This window comes from Calypte anna, chromosome W (genome assembly GCF_003957555.1).
Source record: "Calypte anna isolate BGI_N300 chromosome W, bCalAnn1_v1.p, whole genome shotgun sequence".
Lineage (NCBI taxonomy): Eukaryota > Metazoa > Chordata > Aves > Apodiformes > Trochilidae > Calypte > Calypte anna.
In genome coordinates, this window is record NC_044276.1 from 15,766,292 (window position 1) to 15,790,757 (window position 24,466).

Genomic DNA, 24,466 nt, shown 5'->3' on the forward strand with positions numbered 1-24,466 from the left:
AAATATTGAATTTTTTCCTGACATGGTGACTCTTTGCTCGATGGCATCACGATTGCCTGGGAAGTTTGGGCTCGCTGGTTCCCCTGTCAGCCTGGCTGGGCCCTCGCTTACCCTGCCCTGGAAGTTTGTTGCTCGTTTAAATACTTGAAAGCGGCTGATCGACGTTGCTGATGGAAGATGTTCAGGGCTCTTGAATTTATGGGGGAAAAAAATAGTGGAGGTGGTTTTGGTTTGGGTTATTTTTTTTTTTCTTCCTATCTCCCCTTCCCCCCCGGAGGGGATGTCAATTCACCCTCATCTAAACTTGCAGCTCTACCCCTCCCTGCCACCCCATCCCCAAGTGGGACAGAAATTAACCCACTCGTGTTTTTAAGCGCTGAGGAGCGGGGTAGGGAGCACCTATCTCCCGGGCTGCCGGTCGCTTCTCGAATGATGAAATAAAACCCAAAATCTCACTTTTTTGTGCAGTTTCTATTAGACAGGGTGATGCTGGGGAGGGGGTGGGTGTCTTCCCCTACTCGAGTTATCCTCATCTCCTGGCTAAGGTCTGCACGTACCTTCGGCGAGGACCACCTCGGTTTTAGATCTCTCGGAGCGTATTAAATGGAGAAGTTAAGGCAGCTCCTCCAAACAAAAGATGCTGTTCCCGGTTCCTACCCTTCAGCCGCCGTGCTGGCTTTCAGCTACCGGAGGGATATCAAACTACTCGGAAATTCCCCATCCCTAAACTCTCCCGGTGCCTTTAGAGAGCCAGGAAAAGATCGTGTTGAGTCTTTTCCCCTTCCGTTATTATGATTATAGATGCATCTTTCCGAGGCTTCCTCTGGCTACTGAAAAACTCCACGTAGATCTCTGCCCTTCTGTTGTGTCTAGCTGGGTTATTCAAGAGCAGAGACAAAAGCCCGAAGAGATGTGATCTAAATGAGCTCCGGGGTTTTCCAGATGGGACCACCTCTATTTCAAATGTCCTTTCTGCTTAATATAATAAATTGCGATTAAAAAAATGAACATTTAAAAAAGAGCTTCGCTCTCAACCAAACAATGCAAGCGAAATCTACACAGACACCAAAAAAAAAAAAATTAAAACTCTCCTTTGATGCCTAAATTTTGTTAGGAGAGGTGGTTTTATAACGGTACCTTGTGTGTCTGCTACTGACATGGCTGCAAGTTTCAATGGGATGTGGAGGGGTGGAAGGAGGGAATGGATCCGCGTTGGGGGTGGTTTTCTTTGTGGTTTTTTTAAAGGCACCAAGGTTATCTTACTCCTCATGGGCTCTCTGCTACAATATTTAAGGGCAGTGGAAGTAAATAAAGGCCGTGAGGATGGGTTGGGGTGGTTTAAACTTGGCTGGTTTTCTTAGATGCTCGTTTTTACACGAAGCCGTCTTCAGCGAGAGGATCCGCTGCTATCGCCTCCTGCTCGCCGCTCCGGCGCAGAAGCGCGATAGATAAGGGAAGAGGAAAAATGAGCCAGTACTCATGTTTATCCCTTCCAGGTTTCTGGGAGAAGTTTGTCCACCTTCCTCTCGCTCTTAGGAGGTGACTCCAACCCAGCCGTTGCAAATGGCTACAGCAAATAGCGAAATGAAAGGCGGTAATTGGAGGCGACAGCGGGACAGAAGCCCAGGTCTGCAGCTACTCGGGGTGTGTGTGTGGGTGTGTGGGTGTAGACACCCCACCTCAAGTCGGGACTCCCCCTCCTCCCTGCCCCTATCCACTGCGCTTCCCTTGCCCAGGATCCGGACCGGGGGATCCGGGTTCCGCGGGGGCGGCGATGGGGTCGGCAGCTGCCAGGGCAGCCCCGCGGGCCTCGCCTGCCCGGGGGCCACCTGCAGGAGCCGCCTAGGCACTGGGTCGACGGACCTTTCTCCGGCAAATTCAGCGCACACCTCCATGCCTGTGGATTCTGGGGTCGTGATACTCCTCGAGGATTCCCAACAGGCTTAAATGGGAAAAAAAAATAGAGAACGGTGAATTTCTGCCCCGCGGGTCAATCCCTCATTGGAGAGCTCTACCTAGCCAAGGCCCCTGAGAGGGGCTGTGGGGGGGGGTATCAGCGTGACACGCAGGGTCTTGCACCCTCCTCCCCTTCATGGGGACAAGTACACCCAGTCCCTGTAAGTTTCTGCTTTCTCTACGGTGGAAATTGAGGAAGCCCCTCAGTTTTTCCAACAGAATTCGAGGGGGTCAACAGCACCGAGCAGGTGAACAAAACAAAACAAAACAAACAAAAGAAATGTTTAGTTCTGGTTTTCGTTTAATCACCACGAAATAAAACGCAGGCGCTGGTTAACAACTCTCCCGGACTAAGCCTGCGTTTCCATCCTCTCCCGGGCTGCGGTGGCCGAGCTCGGGGAGTTGCCTCGTTGAAGGCGCTTTGCAAAACCCTCTCATCCCTTTCGCCTCCTGCAACTGCTCTTCTTCCTCTGCCAACCCCGGGCTCGGTTTGTTCTCTCGGGAACCGTCGGGGTGAAGCCACCGGGTGGCCGAGAAACAGGGGAACGGGATATCCGTGGACCAGTGCGGGGATGCAGGCACCGAGAGCCCGCAAAGAGCAGGCGGCTTCTCCTTAAACTTCCTCCCCTCGTCCCCGTCCCTCCGGGTGTCGACCAGGAAGGGAAGATAGGAGGGGAGATTTTTTTCCTTGGCGTAGTAATAGATCATACAATGTGTGACACAGGTTTAACCAATAAAACAATTTGAATCAATTAGCTGGCGGAGGAGAGTTTTGAAGTGAAAAATTCATGTCAGCCTGTCTAGGAAGCATTGATTAAAATGTCACCAATGTGAGGCTTATGGCTATTGCTCACAGGAAAGCAGCAGGCTCCGTGCAGAAGAGGCTCGGGGAAAAAATATTAAAATAAAGGAGGAGAGAGGTGGGGAAAGGGGGAAACCTCCGTGTGACAGGGGGCGAGTAAGGTTTAACAAAAAATGACACAAATAATGAGGTGAGGTGTGATTATTTTTTTTGGGGGGGGGGGGGGCAGCGGGGGTGTTGTGGTTTGGTTTTATTCTTCAAAGTTAGCAAGGACTAGTGATGCGGGGGATCCGCGGCTGCCCGGGAGGCGGGGGTGGGGTTGGTAGAGGAGGGGGAAAGAAGAGAGAGTTGGTGACCATTAGTGTGGATGTCCTGGTATGGATCGGTGCAGAGATTTTTGCCTGGGTCTGTGATGCCCAGGGGGAAAAAAAAAATTAAAAATATCCAAAACCCGAATACTAAGTTTTCGTAGTTAAATGTGAAGAAAGGTTTGGTATTGGTCATGTGCATGGAGAGAAAAAAAAGAGAGATAGAAGCATTTTTGTAAAACAAAACTACAAAATAATAAAAAAAAAAAATCAGAGAGGTAGTGGAAGACACACGATGGTCCAGAGGACCTCCCCATTTTAGCTAGAAGGGAGTTTTTCTTTGACCTTTCCCCGTTTTTTAGCCTGTTCCGCAGTTTTCCTCGCTGGAAAGATCCCAAGTGACCGGGTTTGGGTACCAGAGGAAGCGAGGGGGTCACGGCGGGGCAACTGCGTCCTCACCTTGCGCTGTGGGGACCCACAAGGTTACCGGTGCTTTTCGTGGAAAAAAAAAATCTACATCTGTATCCAACTCCTTTTGGGGAAAAAAAAAAAGAAAAAAAAAGAAAAAAAAAACAAAAGAAAAAAAAACAGAGAAAGACGCAGAAACTGTGATGCAAATTATTTGCTGGTTTGGGGTTTTGGTTTTTTTTCCTCTCTGATTGGAAGCATAGAAATAATAGGAAAAAAAATCATGTTTGCGTCGTGTTGCTTCGTGGAACCTTAGAAGAGGGTCCGAGTCCTTCTGAAAGGAGTTTTAGGGAATCACTCCAGTGTAGTTTTTTGGCGAGTGGTGGTCGCACCAGCCCACTTCGTGCCCGTGAAGAAAGGGTTGTGGTGAGAAATCAACTTTTTTTTTTTTTTTTTCTCTCTCCTCTCCTGCCCCCGCAATTTCGGGCAGATCCTTTTAAAAATACCGTTTCCGAAAAGACGCAGCATTTGTAGCGAGCATATTCAGTTTCTTAGAAGTGATCGGGCTCAGACCACAGGAAAAAAAATTAAAAAAGAAAAAAACCTCAAAATCCCATAGCGCATCCCACCTTTAACCGGGAAACCGTGTGCAGAACTGGGTCGGAGCGCGGAAGCGCACCGGGGGGCCGGGCCCCGTCGGGGCTACCGAATCCCGTCCCGGTGCTGGCAGGGAGGGTGGGAGGAGGGATGGGGGAGGCGGGGGTCCGGACCCCCCGACCCCCCCCTTCACCGCCCCTCGGCCGCTGACGTCACCGTGCTCACGGGGGGCCGCCGAGCGCCCGGCGTTGCGCGGAGCTTCCGCGCTTCTTGCAGCCGACGCACCAAGGGCAAGGCTCGGGTTGGCCGAGCTGCCCCGCGGCTGCGGGAGCGGGGATGCTCCTCTCTCCCTTTGGCCGCTGGAGGAGAGCCCGTAGGAGGCACGGCTAGAGCGCGGCCGCGGAGGTAAAGGGCACCGGGGTGGGGAAGATGCGCGGGTGGCCGCGGAGAGCATCGCAATGTTTTTTTTTATTATTATTCCCACTTCTCTTCCGCGCTTTCCCGTTACGTGCGGGTTGCCCCGTCCCTGGGGGTGCGGAGGGAGGACACCCCCCACCTCACCCCTTCCTCCAGGGGCCGAGCAGGCGGGCGGGCGAGGTGTCCGCGGAGCAGCGGCGGGTTTGCAGGACGGGGAGGTGGATACAGGTCTCCGCTGCGTGTTTCGGGATGAACCGCCCGTGGGTTGGGGGAAAACTTCTTAACGGGGGGCCGTTCGTTCATTTACCGTCGCCTTCGCACCTGCGCTGGGATACGCAAGTCGGAGAGCCGGGCTGCGCGGATGCGGGAGGTCCGTAGTCCCGGCGAAGCCAAGGGTAGGTTTGGGGGGTCCCGGGCTCTAACGGGGAAGATTCATGTTTAGGGGGGGTGAGTGCATGTGTTTAAGGCGGGGCCGCCCCTTCCCGGGGGGGGGAGGAGGGGCTGGCTGACGGCGCTGTGTCTCTCTCCTTCTTCCCTGCCCGCAGCAGGAGCAGAGCAGCGCCCCCGGCTCTGAGGAGATGGCGACCAGCCCCCTACCCAGCCCCACCGACATCTTGCTGCCCTCTCCGTCCAGCGCTTACCCGCCGGACCCCATGAACCAACCGAGGGCCGGTCACGCCGACATGAAGCCCAACCAAGTGGGGCAGGTGATCCTCTACGGCATCCCTATCGTCTCCTTGGTGATCGACGGGCAGGAGAGGTTGTGCCTGGCGCAGATCTCCAACACCCTCCTCAAAAACTTCAGCTATAACGAGATCCACAACCGGCGGGTGGCTCTGGGCATCACCTGCGTGCAGTGCACGCCGGTGCAGCTGGAGATCCTCCGGCGGGCCGGGGCCATGCCCATCTCCTCTCGCCGTTGCGGTATGATCACCAAGCGGGAAGCGGAGAGGCTCTGCAAGTCCTTTTTGGGGGAGAACCGACCCCCCAAACTGCCGGATAACTTCGCTTTCGACGTGTCTCACGAATGTGCCTGGGGATGCCGCGGGAGCTTCATCCCGGCCCGTTACAACAGCTCCCGGGCCAAGTGCATCAAGTGCAGCTACTGCAGCATGTACTTCTCCCCCAACAAGTTCATCTTCCACTCCCACCGCACCCCCGACGCCAAGTACACCCAACCCGACGCCGCCAACTTCAACTCCTGGCGCCGTCACCTCAAGCTGACCGACAAAAGCCCCCAGGACGAGCTGGTCTTCGCTTGGGAGGATGTCAAGGCCATGTTCAACGGCGGCAGCCGCAAGCGGGCCCTGCCGCCCGCTCCCCCCGCCGCCTCCGTCTGCCACCCGCTGGGCTCGGTGAAGGCAGCGGCCGCGGTGGTGGGCGGTGGGTTGCTGAGCCCACACCTCCTGGCCGCCCCCCCGGAGCTGCACCAGAAGCGGCCGCGCTTCGAGGAGGACGAGGAGCTGCAGGAGGCGGTGGCAGCGGCTCACGGCGGCAAGAGCCCGCGGAGCTACCCCGTCATCCCGGTGCCCAGCAAGGGCTCCTTCGGCGGCGTGCTCCAGAAGTTCCCCGGCTGCGGGGGGCTCTTCCCTCACCCTTACAGTTTCCCCGCCGCCGCCTTCGGCTTCTGTCACAAGAAGGAGGAGAGCGGTGGCGGGGCCGACGGCCTCGGCGGAGAGGCGCCACACAAGACCGGCGCGGGGGGAGCGGCGGGCGGCGGCCTCTCGGGGCTCTTCTGGCCGGGCAGGAAGGACGCCGCCTTCTACCCGCCCTTCTGCATGTTCTGGCCGCCCCGCACACCGGGCGGGCTGCCGGTACCCACCTATCTGCAGCCGCCGCAGCAACCCCCCGGCGCCCTGGGCTGCTCGTTGGGCGACGGGGCGGGCCTGCTGCGCCAGGCTTTCCTGGACCTCTCGGAGTCCGGCGGTGAGGCGGGGGCCTCGGGGTTGGGCACTCCGCCAGCCTCCGCACCTCCTCCCCCGGCTCCCGCCGCCTCTGCCACCACCCGGGACCCGCTCTTCGAGTCGCCTCCCGGTGGCAGCGGAGCGGAACCCGCCTCACCTGCCGCTTCCGAAGGGGGCAGCGGCAGCGGTAGCGGGCGGGTCCCTCCACACCACCCGTACCTGCTGGAGGCGGCGGCCGGGCGGAAAACGGGAGGTGGGTACCACCACTCCAGCGCCTTCCGACCGGTAGGCGGCAAGGAGGACTCGGATAGCCTGGCCAAGCTGCACGGAGGCGGCCTGTCCCGCACCGCCTCCCCGCCGCTGCAGCTGCTGCTGCTGCCGCCGCCGGCACCCGAGGAGGCGGGATGCGAACAGCACCCGCTCCCCCCCCCCGCACCCCCCTCACCGCCTCCTCTCGCCTGGCGGCACCAGCTGCAGCTTCGCCAGCGAGGACAGCAGCGAGGAGGAGGAAGATGAGGAGGAGGACGAGCCCGAGGTGGACGTCGAGGGGCACAAGCCCCCCGAGGAGGAGGAAGACGAGGAGGAGGGCGAGGAAGAACCCCGCGGCGGAGACCCTTTGGCGTCTGGCGGCCGCTTCCCACCTGCCCGGGTTCTGTCGGAAAAGGGAGGTCGGGACCGCCCCGCCGCCGGCCCCTTCGCCCGGCCGCCCGCTGAGGAGAAGTCGGGGGAAGGTCAGGCCCCTCCGCTACCGCCTCCCGGACCCCCCCGGGCGGGCAGCGGTTGCAGCAGCCCGGCGAACCATCCGTCCCTGGAAGAGCAACCCTCCTACAAAGATGTAAATGTCCCCTCCAAGCCCCTTCCCGCCAGTGCGGCTACCCACTCCCCCACCCGGGGTGGGAGAGGGTACCTTGGGTTGGGGGGAGATCGACTGTAGGGTCCCACCATGTCGGGGGGCGGCTCCCCCCTGCCACCACTTGTCGAGCCACCGTGTCAAGCACTGTGTCCCCTGCCAGACCAAGGCCAGGTTTGGTGGGCTGTGGTGGGACACGACCCACTTGGGGTGGTGTTATCCCCACCCCATGTTCCCACCCTCTAGATCAGGCTGGCCCAGAACCCACTGTCCAAGGGGGTGAGGAATGGCTCCCCAGGTCTCCCCATCCCTGTGGTGAGCTGCTTTGATGGCAGCACCTCTTCACAACGTGCCCAGCACCCCAGGCCTCAATGTGGCTGCCAAAGGCCAGCCCTGGAGGCTAAGAAAATAAAATATGGCAAATTTATTGGGTGGGTGCCTTGCCCAGAGGGGCTGAAGGTATGTTTGTGGGGATTGCTCATTGGCCTGACCTCCTCACCCCAAATTAACATGTCAGAGAAAATAATCCAGGCCCTATCTCGGGCCAGGTGCCCTTGCCCACCCTGCATGTCGTGGACAAGTTTCCAATGGGATGTGCACCTTCCATGAAGGTAGCTGTGGATGCTGCCACAGTGGGATTCCCCACCATTTTGTTTCCTTGGGCATGTTTTTTGTCCTCGTTGTCAATAAACCACACAAGACTGCCTATCTGTTCCTACTACTCCTGATCTTGTGCATTTCACTTTATATATATATATATATATATATTCTAGAATCAGAAGAGCAAGGAGAGTAATCAAGTCATTTTGCCTACGAAAGAGGACACCTTTTCAGGTGAGTACAGGTGTGGATCTGCCCACCAACCATGAGGTGTGGTGGGAGTTGACTGTTGTCCAAGCTGGGTGGGTTTGTTCTCTAGGGCTCAATTTAAACAAAAATAAATCACTTCCGAGATTTCAATTAAAAATATCCATTAAACATTCTAATGGTCTCTCTATGGTGGTAATTTAGCACTGCACTCATTCACATCCAAAATGTGTCTGTGCATGCTGAATATACAAATACATATTTACTTCTTTTCTGGATTCTGATACTAATTTTAGTTGGAGGTTTCTTGCTGGTGAAAGTGTTCTAAGTGCTGTGTTTTGTTTGGATTTCAGATAAGAACAAGGAGCATAATTTTTTCATCACAGATTCAGAGCCTTCAGGAGGAGACTTCTGGAGAGGTATAGCAGGTAGGCTCAGAAGAAGGTAGAGGATAAAGAGACAGAGACTTAAATTCATAATCAAATGTCTGAATATTTAGTACAAGGGTAAAGATAATAATTCCAAGCAAATCTAACTGAGAAAAATGCAAATAGGTGGAAAGCAGTGACATTAATAGGAATAAGATTATTAATTGCTGGGCATATTTCAGCAGAAATTTCAGAAATGTATCAGGTTACACAATGAAACAGTCTGGAAAAGCATAAAATGACAATAATTGAAATGTTCTCTTTGAAACCTTCCATTAAAAAGGATCACAGCTTATTGCTTCTAATATCTGTCAGAAAGACATTAAAGGTGTTTTATGACATCTATGCTAACATTTATATTATCTCCATGATAATGATCTCTACACAAAATGTATAATACATTTTAAAAAATTACATTATACAAATTAAATGAAACCACCTTTTACTGATTGCTAAATGTCTCCAAGGGGGTTAGGAAAGACGTGATTAGAAGTTTTGATACTAAGTTTTCTATTGCAGTGTCTTAAGGAGAGGGTTTTGTTTCTTGGGAAAAAGGAATCTAATTTTCCATTTATGTAATGCAAACTGCCTTGGCTTTGACTATTCACGGTTAATTGACTGTCAAACGAGGTTGTTATCCTCAGGCAATGTCTGCAAATTTGCCTGTCAAATGAGACAGAGAGAGCAAGCGGGGAGAGAGAGAGTTGTACAAGGAGTGGAAATGAAGAAATGGGATCTTATAGAAATCTTATATAATAGCAGAGAACAATTGAAAGATCGCAAACATTTGCAAATGCATCCCATTTCCAAGGGTATATTTCAGAAATACTAAGACCTGCTTTAGCAGTGGTATACGAGGAGGAAATGCAGCAGCATTTTAGATTTTTGTGACTTTAGTGGTTGAGAGATCAAGGTTGTAGAGCAGTGGATAGCACCTAATTATCTTCTATACTTTCAAATAATTACCACTGAGAGCACAGCAGTGATATTAGCACAAGTAAACCTTGAAGAATTTGTAAGAATACAATACACTTTGCATAGTCAGTGTCCTGCACTGTAGAAAACGTATTTTGTAAAAAATACATTTTTTTTTCCTTTTACAAAATTATTCTATCACTGCCTATTTTAAACAGTGAATTATGGCCAGGTTTTGTTTTCTATACTTCAATGTTGTAGCTCCCCTCCCTCCCTGAAACTCTGAATGTTTGTTTTCATTGAGACTGTGAGTCCATGGTAGTTGCATGTGTATCTTTGGGGTAAATTTAAATGTAAATTGTAGTTTTTAAAGGTGTGTGCTACCTTGCATGTTCCTACTCTGGAGAGTCTCAGATACATAGAGAGAGATATAGAGAACTGAAAGCAGCTCCTGGGTGTTGGAAGGCTTAGGGATCAGATCTGAGATGAACTGGCTGTAAAAGAAGAAATGTGAAGGGTTGGTGTCTGGAGCTGGTTTCTGTACACTCTCCAAGCAAGCAGTTGCATTGCCTTCAGAGGGATTTGTATGGGTACATCTGTGTAGGATTAGGCCTTCTTCATCTTGCCCAGAATTAGGGGGTTGTATCCACAGTACTTTTTCATCTGGTTGTGAAACCATTGTGTAGAACATTCTGGCTCTCCTGTTTCTTTAATATACTTTAGTACATTTATGAGTTACTTAAGGCTGTGCCTTCCTAATCAGATTAAGGAAGATGAAATGATCCTGGAAATTCCTCTCTGTTTCTCTCTAATTTATTAACTAAGCCTAGTAAAGAGAGACTTTAAAACAAAAGCAGTATTTTCTGTGCCAGAGATCATAATTTGTGAGTGCATATGTTTGCTTCTTCTTCCTCAATGTGTCAATGAACTTAAAAATCCATAATAAGCAGAGCTCTTTCCAAGGCTGAAATATATAAGGGCTTGAAGATCCTGTAGCTGATCATTCTGCTTAGCCAGTAAACTGTCAGTGAAAATCCCCTTTCCTTTTCTGTCAGGCAGTGCTTGGAAAGAGCTTTAAATTATTCAAATTCCCAGGGCAGTTTTGAAAGATAATGGTGACTAACTTACATAACTGGTCCTTTTTTTTTTTTGGGGGGGGGGGAAGCTGCAGTTTGCCATCTCGACCCTCCTGGAGTTGAAGGGTAGAAGAGCTGCATGTGTTTGGCACACAACAGCTGCCTTGCAAATACCACCCCTTTGAAGAGAATCATAGAATCATAGAATCCTTGGGGTTGGAAGGGACCTCGAAAGATCATCTAGTCCAACCCCCCCTGCCAGAGCAGGGCCACCTAGAGCACTTCGCATAGGAACGTGTCCAGGCGGGTTTTGAATGTCTCCAGTGAAGGAGACTCCACGACCCCCCTGGGCAGCCTGTTCCAGGGCTCTGTCACCCTTACAGTAAAAAAATTTTTTCGAATATTCAACTTGAACCTCCTATGCTCCAATTTACACCCATTACCCCTTGTCCTATCACTGGTCACCACTGAGAAAAGCCTAACTCCATCTCCCTGACACTCACCCCTTACATATTTGAAAACATTGATGAGGTCACCCCTCAGTCTCCTTTTCTCCAAACTAAAGAGACCCAGCTCCCTCAGCCTTTCCTCATAAGGGAGATGTTCCACTCCCTTAATCATCTTAGTAGCTCTGCGCTGGACTCTTTCAAGCACTTCCCTGTCCTTCTTGAACTGAGGGGCCCAGAACTGGACACAATACTCCAGGTGCGGCCTCACCAATGCAGAATAGAGGGGGAGGAGAACCTCTCTTGACCTACTAACCACACCCTTTCTAATGCACCCCAGGATGCCATTGGCCTTCTTGGCCACAAGGGCACATTGCTGGCTCATGGTCATCCTCTTGTCTACCAGGACCCCCAGGTCTCTTTCACCTACACTGCTCTCCAGCAGGTCAGCCCCCAACCTATACTGGGACATCGTGTTGTTCTTCCCCAAATGCAAAACTCTACACTTCCCCTTGTTGAATTTCATCATGCTTCTCCCTGCCCAACTCTCCAGCCTGTCTAAGTCTCTCTGAATGGCAGCACAGCCTTCTGGTGTGTCAGCCACTCCTCCCAGCTTAGTGTCATCAGCAAACTTGCTGAGGGTACATTCTATACCCTCATCCAAGTCGTTGATGAAGATATTGAACAACACCGGTCCCAGTACCGACCCCTGAGGGACTCCACTAGTCACACACCTCCAACCAGATTCTGCCCCGTTGACTACAACTCTCTGACTCCTTCCTTTCAACCAGTTCCTGATCCACCTCACTACCTGATCACCAAACCCATACTTGATCAACTTATCTACAAGGATGCTGTGAGAGACGGTGTCAAATGCTTTACTGAAATCAAGATAAACCACATCTACCGCTCTTCCATCATCTATCCACCTAGTAATTTCCTCATAGAAGGCTATGAGGTTAGTCAAACATGATTTACCCTTGATAAAACCATGCTGACTGCTCTTGATGACCCCCATGTCCTTGATATGCCTGGAGATGGTGACAAGAACAAGTTGTTCCATCACCTTTCCAGGGATGGAGGTGAGGCTGACCGGTCTATAGTTACCCGGGTCTTCCTTCTTGCCCTTCTTGTAGACTGGAGTGACATTTGCTATCCTCCAGTCCTCAGGCACCTCTCCTGTTACCCATGACTTACTGAAGATGATGGAGAGTGGCCTAGCAATGACCTCCGCCAGCTCCCTCAGCACCCTTGGATGCATTCCATCTGGACCCATCGACTTATGGATGTCCAGATTACTCAGCTGATCCCTAACCCAATCCTCATCTACCATGTCAAACTCCTCATCTATCTTGACTACTTCTGGGGCTAAATGAATCTGTGGCTCATGCGGAAACCCTGCAGGAGTAAAGACAGAGGCAAAGAAGGCGTTCAGCACCTCTGCCTTCTTTATATCCTCTGTCACCAGGGCTCCCAGCTCATTCCTTAGTGGGCCAATATTGCCTCTAGTGTTAGTTTTGCTAGCTATGTATTTGAAAAAGCCCTTTCTATTATCCTTAACCTGACTTGCAAGGTTAAGTTCCAAGGAGGCCTTAGCTTTCCTAATTGCCTCCCTACATCCTCTGACAACAGTCCTATATTCCTCCCAAGTGACCAGCCCCCCCTTCCATGATCTGTAGATTTTCCTTTTCCACTTAAGTTTTCCCAGCAGTTCCTTTTTTAACCATGCTGGTCTCCTAGCTCCCTTACTAGATTTCCTAACCATAGGGACGCTCTGATCCTGTGCTTGCAAATAGTGGTCCTTGAATATTGACCAGCTATCTTGAGCCCCTTTATCTCTTAACGCCCTGTCCCATGGGATTTCTCTTAACAGTTGATTGAGGAGGCCAAAGTTTGCCCTGTGGAAGTCCAGGGTTCTGGTCCTACTGGGTATTCTGTTCCTTCCACACAGGATCCTGAACTCTACCATCTCATGATCACTGCAGCCAAGGTTGCCATTGACCACCACTGCTTCAACAAGGCCCTCCTTGTTGGTTAGTACAAGATCCAGCAGCGCTCCTCTTCTAGTCGGCTTGTCCACCATTTGCATTAAGAAGTTATCATCAATGCACTGGAGGAACCTCCTAGACTGTGAAAGGCTGGCTGTGTGAGTCAACCAGCAGATATCGGGGTAGTTAAAATCTCCCATGAGGACTAGGGACTGAAGTTGTGAGGCTGCTTTCAGCTGCCTGTAGAAGGCCTCATCAACCTCCTCGCCTTGATCAGGAGGTCTGTAGTAGACCCCCACAACTGTATCACCCACACCAGCCTTCCCCTTAATTCTTACCCACAAACTTTCAACTTGCCCCTCATCAGCCCCTGCACAAAACTCAACACATTCTAGTTGCTCTCTCACATAAAGAGCAACTCCACCACCTCGCTTCCCCACCCTATCTTTCCGAAAAAGCACATAACCATCCATGGCCACATTCCAGTCATGTGACCTATCCCACCATGTCTCTGTTATCGCTACCAGATCATAACCCTTAGCCCGTACACTGACCTCTAACTCTTCTTGCTTATTCCCCATGCTGCGTGCATTAGCATACAGACATTTCAGGAAACAAACAGAGCACACTGGTGGGACTAAATCCTCCCTAGACCACCTGCCTTCGGGCCCTGGTTCGTTCTTCTTGTGTTTGTCCCTAACAGACCCAGTTTTCTCCCCTTCCCCCTTCACATCTAGTTTAAAGCTCTCTCAATGAGCCCTGCTAAGTCCTGCCCCAAAAGCCCCTTCCCCCTCTGCGACAGGTGCATCCCACCTGCCATCACCAGGCCAGGTGTCTCATATAGCATTCCGTGATCAAAAAAACCAAAACCCTGTCTTTGGCACCAGTCTCTTAGCCACTCATTGACCTGTAAACTCTTCCTATATACCTCCCCACCCATTCTTATAGGAGGGATGGAGGCAAACACTACTTGCGCTCCAGACCCCCTAACTAGCCGTCCCAGGGCCCTGAAGTCACTCTTCATTGCCCTTACATTTCTTGTGATAATTTCATCACTGCCAACCTGAAAAATCAGCAGTGGATAGTAATCAGAGGAACCCACAAGATTAGGGAGTTTCCTTTTAACATCTCTAATCCGAGCCCCAGGGAGGCAACAGACCTCCCTGTGGGATGGGTCCGGTCGACAGATGGGCCCTTCTGTCCCCCTCAGAAGGGAGTCACCCACCACCACTACTCTCCTTTCCTTCTCTATTGAAGAAGTCCTAAGGACACGGGCTGACTGACGAGTCCTAGGTGGTTCACTAGGTAAGTCTACCTCTGTAACTACGTTTTCCTGTCCCTGAATTTCCAAGGCCTCATACCTATTCTTCAAGGGCAATTGGGAGGGTGGAGGGGGTTGGGAGGATTTTTTCGTGCCCTTCTGAGGCTGGACCTCCTTCCATTCATTCATATCTCTTAAGCCCTCTCCTTCTGTCTGGTGACAGGAGGGGGGGGATCCATCACTTCCTCAACCTCTCCCATCTGCCCCTGCCTCAGGGTGTGATTCCACCAGTCTATTTCCCTCTCACATTCTCTAATGGTTCTCAGTCTCTCCACCTCCTCTGTCAGTTTAACCACCTGCCTGAGGAGAACATTTACTTGCTCACACCGCACACATGCGCTGTCACTGGTTCCCTTTGATACCAGTGCCAGGCACAGGCATTCACTGCAGCCAGAGACCTGCACTGCTGCATGCCTGCTTGGGAGCTCCGTCTGAGTCCCCACATTCTTTTTCACTAAGGTTTTTGGCCGCGTTGTGACCATGATGTATGTAGCTAGTAATTGCTCCCTGCCTGCCCTCGCGCCTGCCCTCTGAAAGCTAGCTGCCGCTCTCTGCTCTGCGCTGCCGCGTGCTCAGAGGAGGCTGCCAAATGGCCGCTTTTTAAACCTTGCCGCCCTTCACAGCCCCGCCTCCTGCCACGTCAGCCTTCCTCACCTCGCAGGATCCCCGCTCAGACTCAGGTCTCCTCGCTCTGCCCTGGCTTCACCGTCTCTGGGAAGCCCAACTCCTTCTCAAATCCTCTTCAATTTAAAGGCACAGCTCACACCGGTACCGGTGCCGCTGCCGCTCTCTGCTCTGCGCTGCCGCGTGCTCCAGTTGAGTTCCAGTTGAGAGCAGTTGAGTTCTGCAAGCTGTTCCCCAGCCAGTCAAATAAAAAAAAAAGGTTGAAGAGGGGGAAGATGAGGTGAAATTTCTAACATAGGACCTAGCACTGTGTAGACGGGATTGTGTAGTAAATACACAATGGACAGACAAAACTGCAGACAAGACTGGATCCTTATTTACCATTCCTGTATCTTCTCCGTTTTTACTAAGGAGCTTAGAAACTGTCTTTGGATTTTTAAAAGAAAGAGAATAATCGTTGCATTTCTTTCTTTTTTTGCATTGTTGAGGGTTTGGGTTTTTTTTAAAGCCCCATCTTCCTAGAATCTGGTGGGAATCTCACTTTCCAATTAAAACAAACCAAGAATTAGAAATTTTCTACCCCTCATGCTTCCAGAATAAAGTTAAGAAATATTCCCCAGATGTATACATAAAGTTCAGACCAAAAGCCAACTAGTGTGTTGTCTTTCTAAAACATTTCATATTTTTAAGTTAATCACAGCTTTTGAGCATTTGTTTTCAAATCCTGAAACTGTTTTCTCCTCTGTCCGTTACTACTTCACCATGGATGTTTTTTTTTAATATCATATTCACATTTTAAACTTTAAATAGAGGTTACAAATGAGGCTTTATCTGGGCAAAAATTAGAACTTACTTGTTTTAAAGTTAAACCATTTTCAGAACAAATGAGCATTTGAAGCTCCGGACATGTATCAGCCCCAGTACAGAAAAGCATTTATGTTTATTGAACCAGCCAAAATAGGCATGTTTTCCCAAGTCTTGATTATCCCATTCTTTCAAAAAAAATGTGGCATGAATATGCCCGATAGATTAATATTTTCAAGTAAGGGTAGGATTTCTTCAGGATGTACATGATAACTGTGCATGTCTTAAAGTGAGTAATTAATTGCAAATACAGATTGGAGCACTTTGGAGCTCTCAAAAGCTACCAGCTCACATCTGCCTAGATTTTTAAAATGGATATATCTATATTTATACCCAGAAGATACCAACGTCTTTACTGCTGTGGTCTTTTTGTCTGCAAGCAGCATTCTTTCCAGCTAAAAATACTGTTGGATGTTCTAAGTTCTGGTAGATCACTGATGCTGTGGGCTTCACACCAGTGATGCTCTTCTGGTGGGAGCGAGGTGTAGAGGTGGTGGGCAGCAATCATCTGTTCTGCATTATTTAAGAACCATCCTGGAATCACAGGGCCTGTGCTGAGAGACAGATGAGTGGGTGATTTTGGTTGACGAGGCCTGGCACTGCAAATTTAGAAAGAATTTAGGGAGTATAGGTTCCATTGTGTTCCATCGCGTTCCATTGTGGATCCATCAGAGCTCCGGGCTGGGAAGACCAAGTTGCCCATTGATGTAGTTGAGTTGTTTGGGCCAACGTGGATTTTTTAGTTGCTGGTTGGAAAGCACTTCGAGCTCCCCAAAGAAAGGTTGCAGGAGGTTGCTCTAGGTGGCACAGCATGAAGAGGTAACCTGGCTATGTCTGGTTTGGTATTGTACAACCAGGAGGGTGTGGGTTTCTTTTGGGGAGAGTAGATGTGGAAATGTTTCTGTTTGTTTCTTTTGCTGAAATTGTAACTACTCCAGTGACTGCAGAGCTAATTAAATGGTGGCATCAGGAGAGATGAGGTTGTGTCAAAGTACAAAACAGGACCTTTGGTTTTTAGGGTACTGGTTGAGTATTTTGAGACGTGTCTACCTACAGGCGTAATTTCTCCTTTCCTCCATGGGTGGATGTTCATGTTGCAGGTTAAGAAAGCCACTTTTGTAACCCAAAAAAATGCAACCCACCTCATTTTATTAACATCTGTGCACCTGAACTAATCAGGAAGAGCAGAGATACCAAAAGCTGAGGCAGTACAAACTGGCTATGAATACTTCATCCTTTTTTTTTTCCTCCCTAGCCAGCAGAAAGTTGAGGCATAGTTTGATTTTTCTGAATAAACTGTTTTCTGTATAACAAGCACCTCTTAAAGAAAAACTTGGTGTCTATACTGGGGGGCTGCACAGCTTTCAGTGTTGCTGTTTTAAATGTTGCTACAACTTTGTGTATAGACAAGGCCCAAGAGAGTTATGGTGGAGCTATTCGAAGGGGAAGTGATTTTTTCTTAGACTGATTAAAATTCTTAGGGCTTTCTGTTTGTTTGTTTTTAAACACCTATTTAGCTTTTAATTGACATTTAAGAGAAAGGAAGCTGGTTAAATATTCAATACCTCCTCTCTTTCAATTAAGGTAGAACACTACACAAGACATGATGAGGCCTCTGGGAAGTATGGAAAAACAGAGAAGAGCAGCCTCCTAATTATCATTTTCAGGGGGACTGGAAAGGTGAAACCCATCTGATTATTATTACCATTAACAATAATAATGTTGAGTCTTCTTTTTTTTTATTTAACAATTAAAAATTGCAGTTATTTTTTAAACCAGCATATAATGGGTTTTACCTTTAAACACCTTTACTTTTTCCACGCTGTTCTTTACTTATTTTGGGTGCAAGGATGGCTTATTTTCTAACTGTCTTCCTGTGACTTATCCAGGAGTTCATAGATGCTGGAGAAGTTATTCTTCATGTTATATGTCCTTATTTTCATTTTGATACATTTTTTTTCAATCCCAGTGAGTCAGCAGCATCAAACTGTACAGCTCTGAAAGCTCAACTGAGCAAGTGGGAAAGAGCTGTGTTGCTGCCATGCTCTATGCTGGGATCCAGTGTGTGCCCCTTTTTCTTCCTCCTCCTTGAAAAATCCAGTTATATTCTGTCTGTGAGGCTGCTATCCCTCCAAATTGCCCGTAAAACAGTCAGAAAAGAATGCCTCAGTGAAAGAAAATGATCAGAAAAATATACTGGTATTTATAATTCAGTAAAATACTCTTCCTAAACTTAAATTTCTTCTATTTTGACTTTGTGTACCCTAATTTAGCTAACAAAATACTTTTTTTTTATTTTTTTGTTAGCATCCCTGTTTAAAATAAAATTAGGTTAACTACATAAAAAAAAAAAAAGAGACACTTTATATTATGGAAACACCTCAAACCACTGCCCAAAAAGTAGTGAATTTTTAAGCTTGCTATTTTTTTTTTAGTGTGGTACAAGAACTTACCTGTAGAAAATATTTCATTTATGTCAAATATCATACAATTTTTAAATTTTATTTTTATTTTTATCATTGTGTTACATAAACAGATTTTTAATGGAATTGCTGGCACCAGATACCAGTTGTGTAAATGCATATGCCTGAATGAGTGGATGGGGTTTTTTTATGTAAGGAATGAAGAGATAGGAGATGCTAAGATGCATAGCTATTGGATATGTCTCATCTACTGTGACTTCAAGGTTTACTGGATATAAGAATGCATTGATTTTTAAAAACAGAAAGAAATGTTTTGCAGAAAGATTTCTTGGCTGCATAGAAAACCAGGGTTTCCAGTTCAGATTTTAAATCAGCTTGTTGCAGTGACCCACTGTAAACTGCATGGTGACAGTATGTTTTTTCTAGTAGATGCTATCTTATCTGTTGTGTGGTGACCTATTCACTACTTTGGCTTTTTATAAAAAAAACCCAAACAAACAAAAAACCCAAAAAACCCACAAATCAAAACAAAAACCAAACCAAAACAAACAAACAAACAAAAAACCCAAAACAAAAAAACAAGGTATTTCCTCCATTATTTTTTCTTCCAAATACATTAAGACATGAGTCTATTTATGTCTGTCTGATTACTGATTACTCATCAGCAGAATTAATAATGTGTATTTACTGACTGGACTAAGCTAAATATTAGTCTAATTAGCTCAATAATTTACCAAATATATTCTTAAGTCTTCAGAGTCCATTTCTGCTTCATCTGTAAATAATAGAAAATCTCCCACTAATTTCTGAAGTCTTTCTTTTTTTTTTTTCTCTTAAAAACCTTTTTTCATGGATTTTTGCTTCAAAACCCAGTTCATAGAAATTAGAGGAAGATCACACAGTTCCAGAGGATAATTAAAATAACACCTCCTGTCAGAGAGTTCATATTGAAGTCAAACTGTCATCCAGGTGAACCTAACAACTTGTTTATATATATATATTTATATTTATATCCTTTAATTTATTTTCTTTGTAAAGGAAAAAGGCTGAAAGAAGTAGCATGTATATATCTGGAAATAGTCAAATTTTATGTCTAGAAGAATCTTTACTGCTATGTGATTAAAAGTTATAAGAGCAACCTAAGAGAGAAATCTGAATTGGCTGACCTCAGAGGTGTATCCTTTAGATGCAAATACCACTAATGTCAATTTTATCTCAGCTGGGCATAAATTATCTCCAGTTACAACAAGCCTGTGCCATAGAGGTCTAGAAGATGATAAAATTGAAGGGCTGATGAAGCCAAAGAGGTTGGTGCAAAAAGGATTATGCCTGTGGATTTGGGAGCAGGGTCCTGCCCAGCATGGACTTGCTGTTGTGAAGAGAGGGGATGAGGCTGGAGAAGGGATTCTGCCCCTTTTCCATCCCCTTCCCATTTGTTCTCTGATAAGAGCATCTTCATGAGGGGTTGCAAACATTTGTGCTACACACGCGGAGTTATGTACATAAACCTCAATCTTACTCTTTCCCTATTTTTTTCCCCTTTTTCCATTCCAGATTCTCCGAAGCAGCTGCAAGGACAATACTGATGACAAGCAGTATCAGTAAATCAATAACTTTTTTCTTTCTTTCTTTCTTTCTTTCTTTCTTTCTTTCTTTCTTTCTTTCTTTCTTTCTTTCTTTCTGGAGAACACATGCAAGAAACCAATTCACCTCATTCACTGAAGAAGGATGTAGAAAACATGGGGAAAGGTAAAATAAATAAGGGCCTCTTACATTATAAAACTGCTCTTTGTTAATAGAATATGAGGATAATAGGGGGCACTTTTGTTCTGCACCATATTTTAAGCTTGTCAAGTAACATATGAATAATATATGGACCTTTGGGTGGATTTAATTGAGATTAATGCATATATATCAATCAATACATGACACTGTAATATAATCCTTTAAAATAATATATTACATTGATTTATATTCATGGCTTTCTGCACAAAATCTATTGTAGGTCTATGCAACAATTTTTTTTTATATATATAACTGCTAAAATATTTTGTCTTATAGTAATGAATTGCTCTGCAACTGTTCTATCAAGAATTATTTATACCGATTAGCAAACCCACTTTTTCTTTTCTCTTTGTTAGAGGAGCTCCAAAAGGTTTTGTTTGAACAGATTGACTTACGGAGGAGACTAGAACAGGAATTCCAGGTGTTGAAAGGAAACACATCTTTCCCAGTCTTCAGTAAGACACATCCATGTGGTTTTGGTGTTGTTTGGGGGGGGGATGGTTGTTGTCAGATTGTTAAAATGGGAGAGGGATGTTCTCAGGTGTGTTGTCAGGCTTAGTTCTGCTGAGGTTGGCAGCATGCCCTTTCATAGGGAAAATCTGAAGCTGGTTGTCTATTTTGTTGTATATTCTACTGATTTTGGTAACACTGAACATAGTGAGTAGACAGAAGCATGTCTGGGGCTTCTTGGGGTACATTGATGTTTGTTTTAATCATCTTCTTGGGGGCTTTTGAAGACAGGGTGCTTCCAAGTCATCTTTAGGTGGTTCTAGCTGGTAGTGAAGAATTGATTTGGCCTGCGTATAAGGGGTAGAAAGACCTGTTTGAACTTTTCCTCTTGAGATGGGCTATTTGAAATTACCCTTTTACCACAGCTGGTGAGCAGGGTGCTACCTAGGGGTGATGGAACATACAGGGCATGTGTAAAACAAAACAAAATTAAACAAAAAACCAAAAGGGATAATTGGTAGGGTTTCATAAAATTGCCAGAAAATTGAACTGCATGCACAGAGCTATGGGAAAAGACCTCTCAACTGAGGCCTTTTGAAGTAGACAAGCAGCAGCAACCTGAAGAAAAAAAAAATGTTTGCACCCACCTTTTGCTTCTTAATGAAGTCCATCAGAGGTCTGACAATGCTTCCATTCAGTATTTTCCTCATGTTGATGATGTCAGGGCTTATTCAAACTCTGCTTTTTCAAAATCTACATTTCTGTCCTTTTTTTCCTGTGAGATTATATGTAGATGGAGCACTGTGGAATTCCTGGACTCACAATAAACCCAGGTAGATAAATTGAAACCTTCCCAGACTAATTGTTGGGTTCTTTTGCCATTTGCTGATTTTTCTTCACTCCAGTGTGGTTGAGATGTTTGACTTGCACTTGACACAAAAAAATTTGTCATAGTTTCTTGAAGACTTCAGAAACTCTCTGTTTTATTAGTCCTCTGAATTCCTTCATAAAAACTGCAGGGACAAAAAAAACCCCAGTATTGCCAGTACCTCTTAAGTAAGTCAGTCTATTAGAGCCCACTGCTTCAGGCTGAAGAATGTTGCAGCTCCCTGGATTGCAGGGAAAAATGGGAATACAGACAGCATTTTCCTATTACTTCAAGAAAATACTTTTTTTCCCCTTTCTGTAGCACCAGACAGGGTAAGTTCAGGGAATCAAGGAAGTGGGAGAACTCTGGGAAAGATTCCTTCTTTAGCCCAAATATCAAAAGACGTAGACAGCTTCATAAATAAAGGAGAGCTGCCTGAGGTGACACAGATATTAATGAAAGGAGGATAACCTCATCCTTCAGTATAAATTCAGTCATTCCTTGGGTTTGGGAGTGAGGTAATTTTGAAATAATTTGTGTAGATCAAATTGTAGATCAGTGTAGACTGATATGCGGTATTGGCGAAATGGCATCTTGGAGGTTTGCCATTCAGGTCACTCATTTATTCTTTTTGTTCTTTATACAGTTAAACGAATGCTCTGCCATTGCCATGTAAATAAACACTGCAATTCAACCACATAAAATACAATTCAAATGAAAGAAAAGAACACATACGGACGACCAAGGAAGTGGTGACTGCGTATGCTGGTTTGAAAAATATGTGGTTTCAGTGTACCACAAAGTAGTGGTCAATCTTCAGGATTAAAAATAGAAAACAAATAGTGTGCTATAAACAATATATGCAAGTGACTGTAAAACCTATTTACAGATTTAGATTTACAAAAAAAAAAACAACCCAAACCTTCCGTCCCCTGCGCGTAATAAAAAGAGAAAAAATGTCTTTGTAAAATTAGTGTAAAATCCAAGATAAGTGTTGTTATCTTATCCAAGAAAAGAGCAGTATGAGTGGTAGTGGATAGGGAGGTGTTAGGGAGAGATCCAACTAAGCAGAGGTAAAATTAAAATTGTATTGATTGATTTATTGTGTCTTGGAGGCACCTGAGAATGTAGGAGGGAGAGAGGAGTGGGAAGGTGACAAGTTTTATGTCGCAGGATGTCCCACTGCAGCATTGAGATGAGTGGGGGGGACTGGATCTCTGTCCCATCCTCAAAACAGGTGAAGGACAGGAACATGCTGCCAGGGTAATTCTCAATCCCACTTCTCGGGGTGTTTGTCCCTGTGCTTTGCACTGTGTCTGGGGAAAACCCTTTGTCTTTTAAGCCTTTTCAGCCTTTTTTTTAAAAGGGAGAAAACTCATTCCTGTTTCAGCAGGGAGGCAGTATGTCAGATATGGAAGATATTTCTCTGTCTCTCTGGAAAATGCTCCTTTGGAGAGGGAGTTACCTCCAAAGTAACCTTTTTTGGGTCTTGCTTTTGGAACTGATCACTTTTGGGGCATTACACACTAATAGCATCACTCCACCACATCAGTGCTATGCAGTGTTGGGTGTAAAAGGTGTTTGGTTTTGATTTTCTACTCACAGAAATCACTGTTAAATGAGAACTGATTGTACTTGCAAGCTCATGCAGTAGTGCTATGCTGCATCTTTCTCTGTGGCTTCTTCTACATGCTGGAAATGTGGCCTTGATAATTTTTAAAGCGGCAGACCTTGTCCTCTGCTGTTTGCACCTCTATTTTTTTATATTGCTATTGACTTGAAAGCTGCAGATGAGGTTTTCTTTGCCTGTAAGATCTCTCAATGCAGAGATCACTTGGAGGACATAAAAGAAGATCAGATCACTTGAAGAAAATCAAAGAATTTGCTGTCCTGATAGAAATCTGAGCACCTGTGCATAGTTGATAGCATCTTCTCCCAGAACCCTGCACTGGTTTTGTACCTTTGGTATCATCTGGCCCATATTTTGTCCAGCTGCATTGAACAACATGGTAATAAAAAGGCAGAGACATAGTCTGGATAGTTAAAGTATTTAATTTTGTGTTAAGAAAGCTATTTAAATATTCATATCTCTTCTCTTGGGTTTGCTCATGGCTTTGTCTGTAAGCATTCAGACGGAAAAATGCTGCTGGGAAAAAACCCACCAACCTTGCCCTTAACACTCCATTTCCACTGTGAGTATGGACATTTGCTGTGCAGGACTGAGCAAGATTTCTGAGCTATTTGTTCTGAAAGGTGATGAACCTGTGAAGAGGCAGTCGAGAGGAAAGTGATGAGGAGAGAAGGAGAATTTCTCCATGTAGCCAAGTCAGAGTGAAGCTGGAAGACCTGAGTAGTAGCTGGCAGAGATCTATCAGCCTTTAATCACTGGGATAGGAGGTGGTCACTTTTTCATACTTCACATCTCTTTGGGGGGTTAGGAAGAGAGGAATTGCAAACTTGCTTTATTTCTTTCTTTTTTTTTTTTCTGATCAAGTTGCAATAGAGGAATTAGGTCGAGCAATTCTGGGCATTTACTGGAAATCTGAATAACTTTATTAAGATAATGTCAGCATGTGTTTTTCTGTGTGGCCATGCTGGATCCTGATGGCCTCAACCTGATGTATTTTCTCTGTTTCTTTCTTTGTGTCACTGCTGTTTCCTTGATATCCTAAAGTGCCTCCTTGTCTTTGAAACGACAACTCGCTCATCCTTCAGAGAGGGCAAAATTCTTCTGAAACAGAGGAGGGCAGAGCTCTGCCCCCTGGTACTTTCATCTACCCCATTCCTGGGCCCATACTCGATGGGGACACATCTCCTTTACCTTCAGGCAAGGTCCATCCTTCCACCCTGTGGAAAGCTCTCTGCTTTCCTGATCCTGCTTTTGGAGATGAGAAGTCTGAGAGGCTGTGAGGTTGGTTTGGGAGCAGGTGAGCACGGAGCATGAACAAGAGCTGCTCATTCTCACCTGGGCTCACATCTCCCCATCCCAATTTAGGTGTTCCTGTGACTTCCATCACTGTGCTATCAAAGTCTCCCACAGTCATTTAATCCATTAATCCTCCCAGGACACTTGGTAGATGAGGTGGTGCTGTGTTGTGATCCGCTTATTATTTTATATATTGATTATGAGGATAAATCAGCCACTACTTATAGACGACGCGTGAGTTTACAAAATAACCAGGCTTTAGAATTTAAACGAGCTACAAGGGTTTATTTTAAACAGGGAAAG

General features: G+C 46.7%; 1 protein-coding gene across 1 annotated transcript in view; it reads left to right on the plus strand.

Moving 5' to 3' along the window:
- Positions 1-5,066: 5,066 nt before the first annotated feature.
- Positions 5,067-24,466, plus strand: part of SKOR2 (SKI family transcriptional corepressor 2) — a 42,297-nt gene continuing 22,897 nt past the window's right edge. The window contains exons 1-8 of the mRNA XM_030468379.1: positions 5,067-6,433; positions 6,530-6,838; positions 6,870-7,227; positions 8,016-8,076; positions 8,403-8,477; positions 8,945-8,947; positions 19,821-19,883; positions 20,276-20,374. Of these exons, the coding sequence (XP_030324239.1) occupies positions 5,067-6,433; positions 6,530-6,838; positions 6,870-7,227; positions 8,016-8,076; positions 8,403-8,477; positions 8,945-8,947; positions 19,821-19,883; positions 20,276-20,374 (2,335 nt within the window). The remainder of the gene's footprint in view (positions 6,434-6,529; positions 6,839-6,869; positions 7,228-8,015; positions 8,077-8,402; positions 8,478-8,944; positions 8,948-19,820; positions 19,884-20,275; positions 20,375-24,466) is intronic.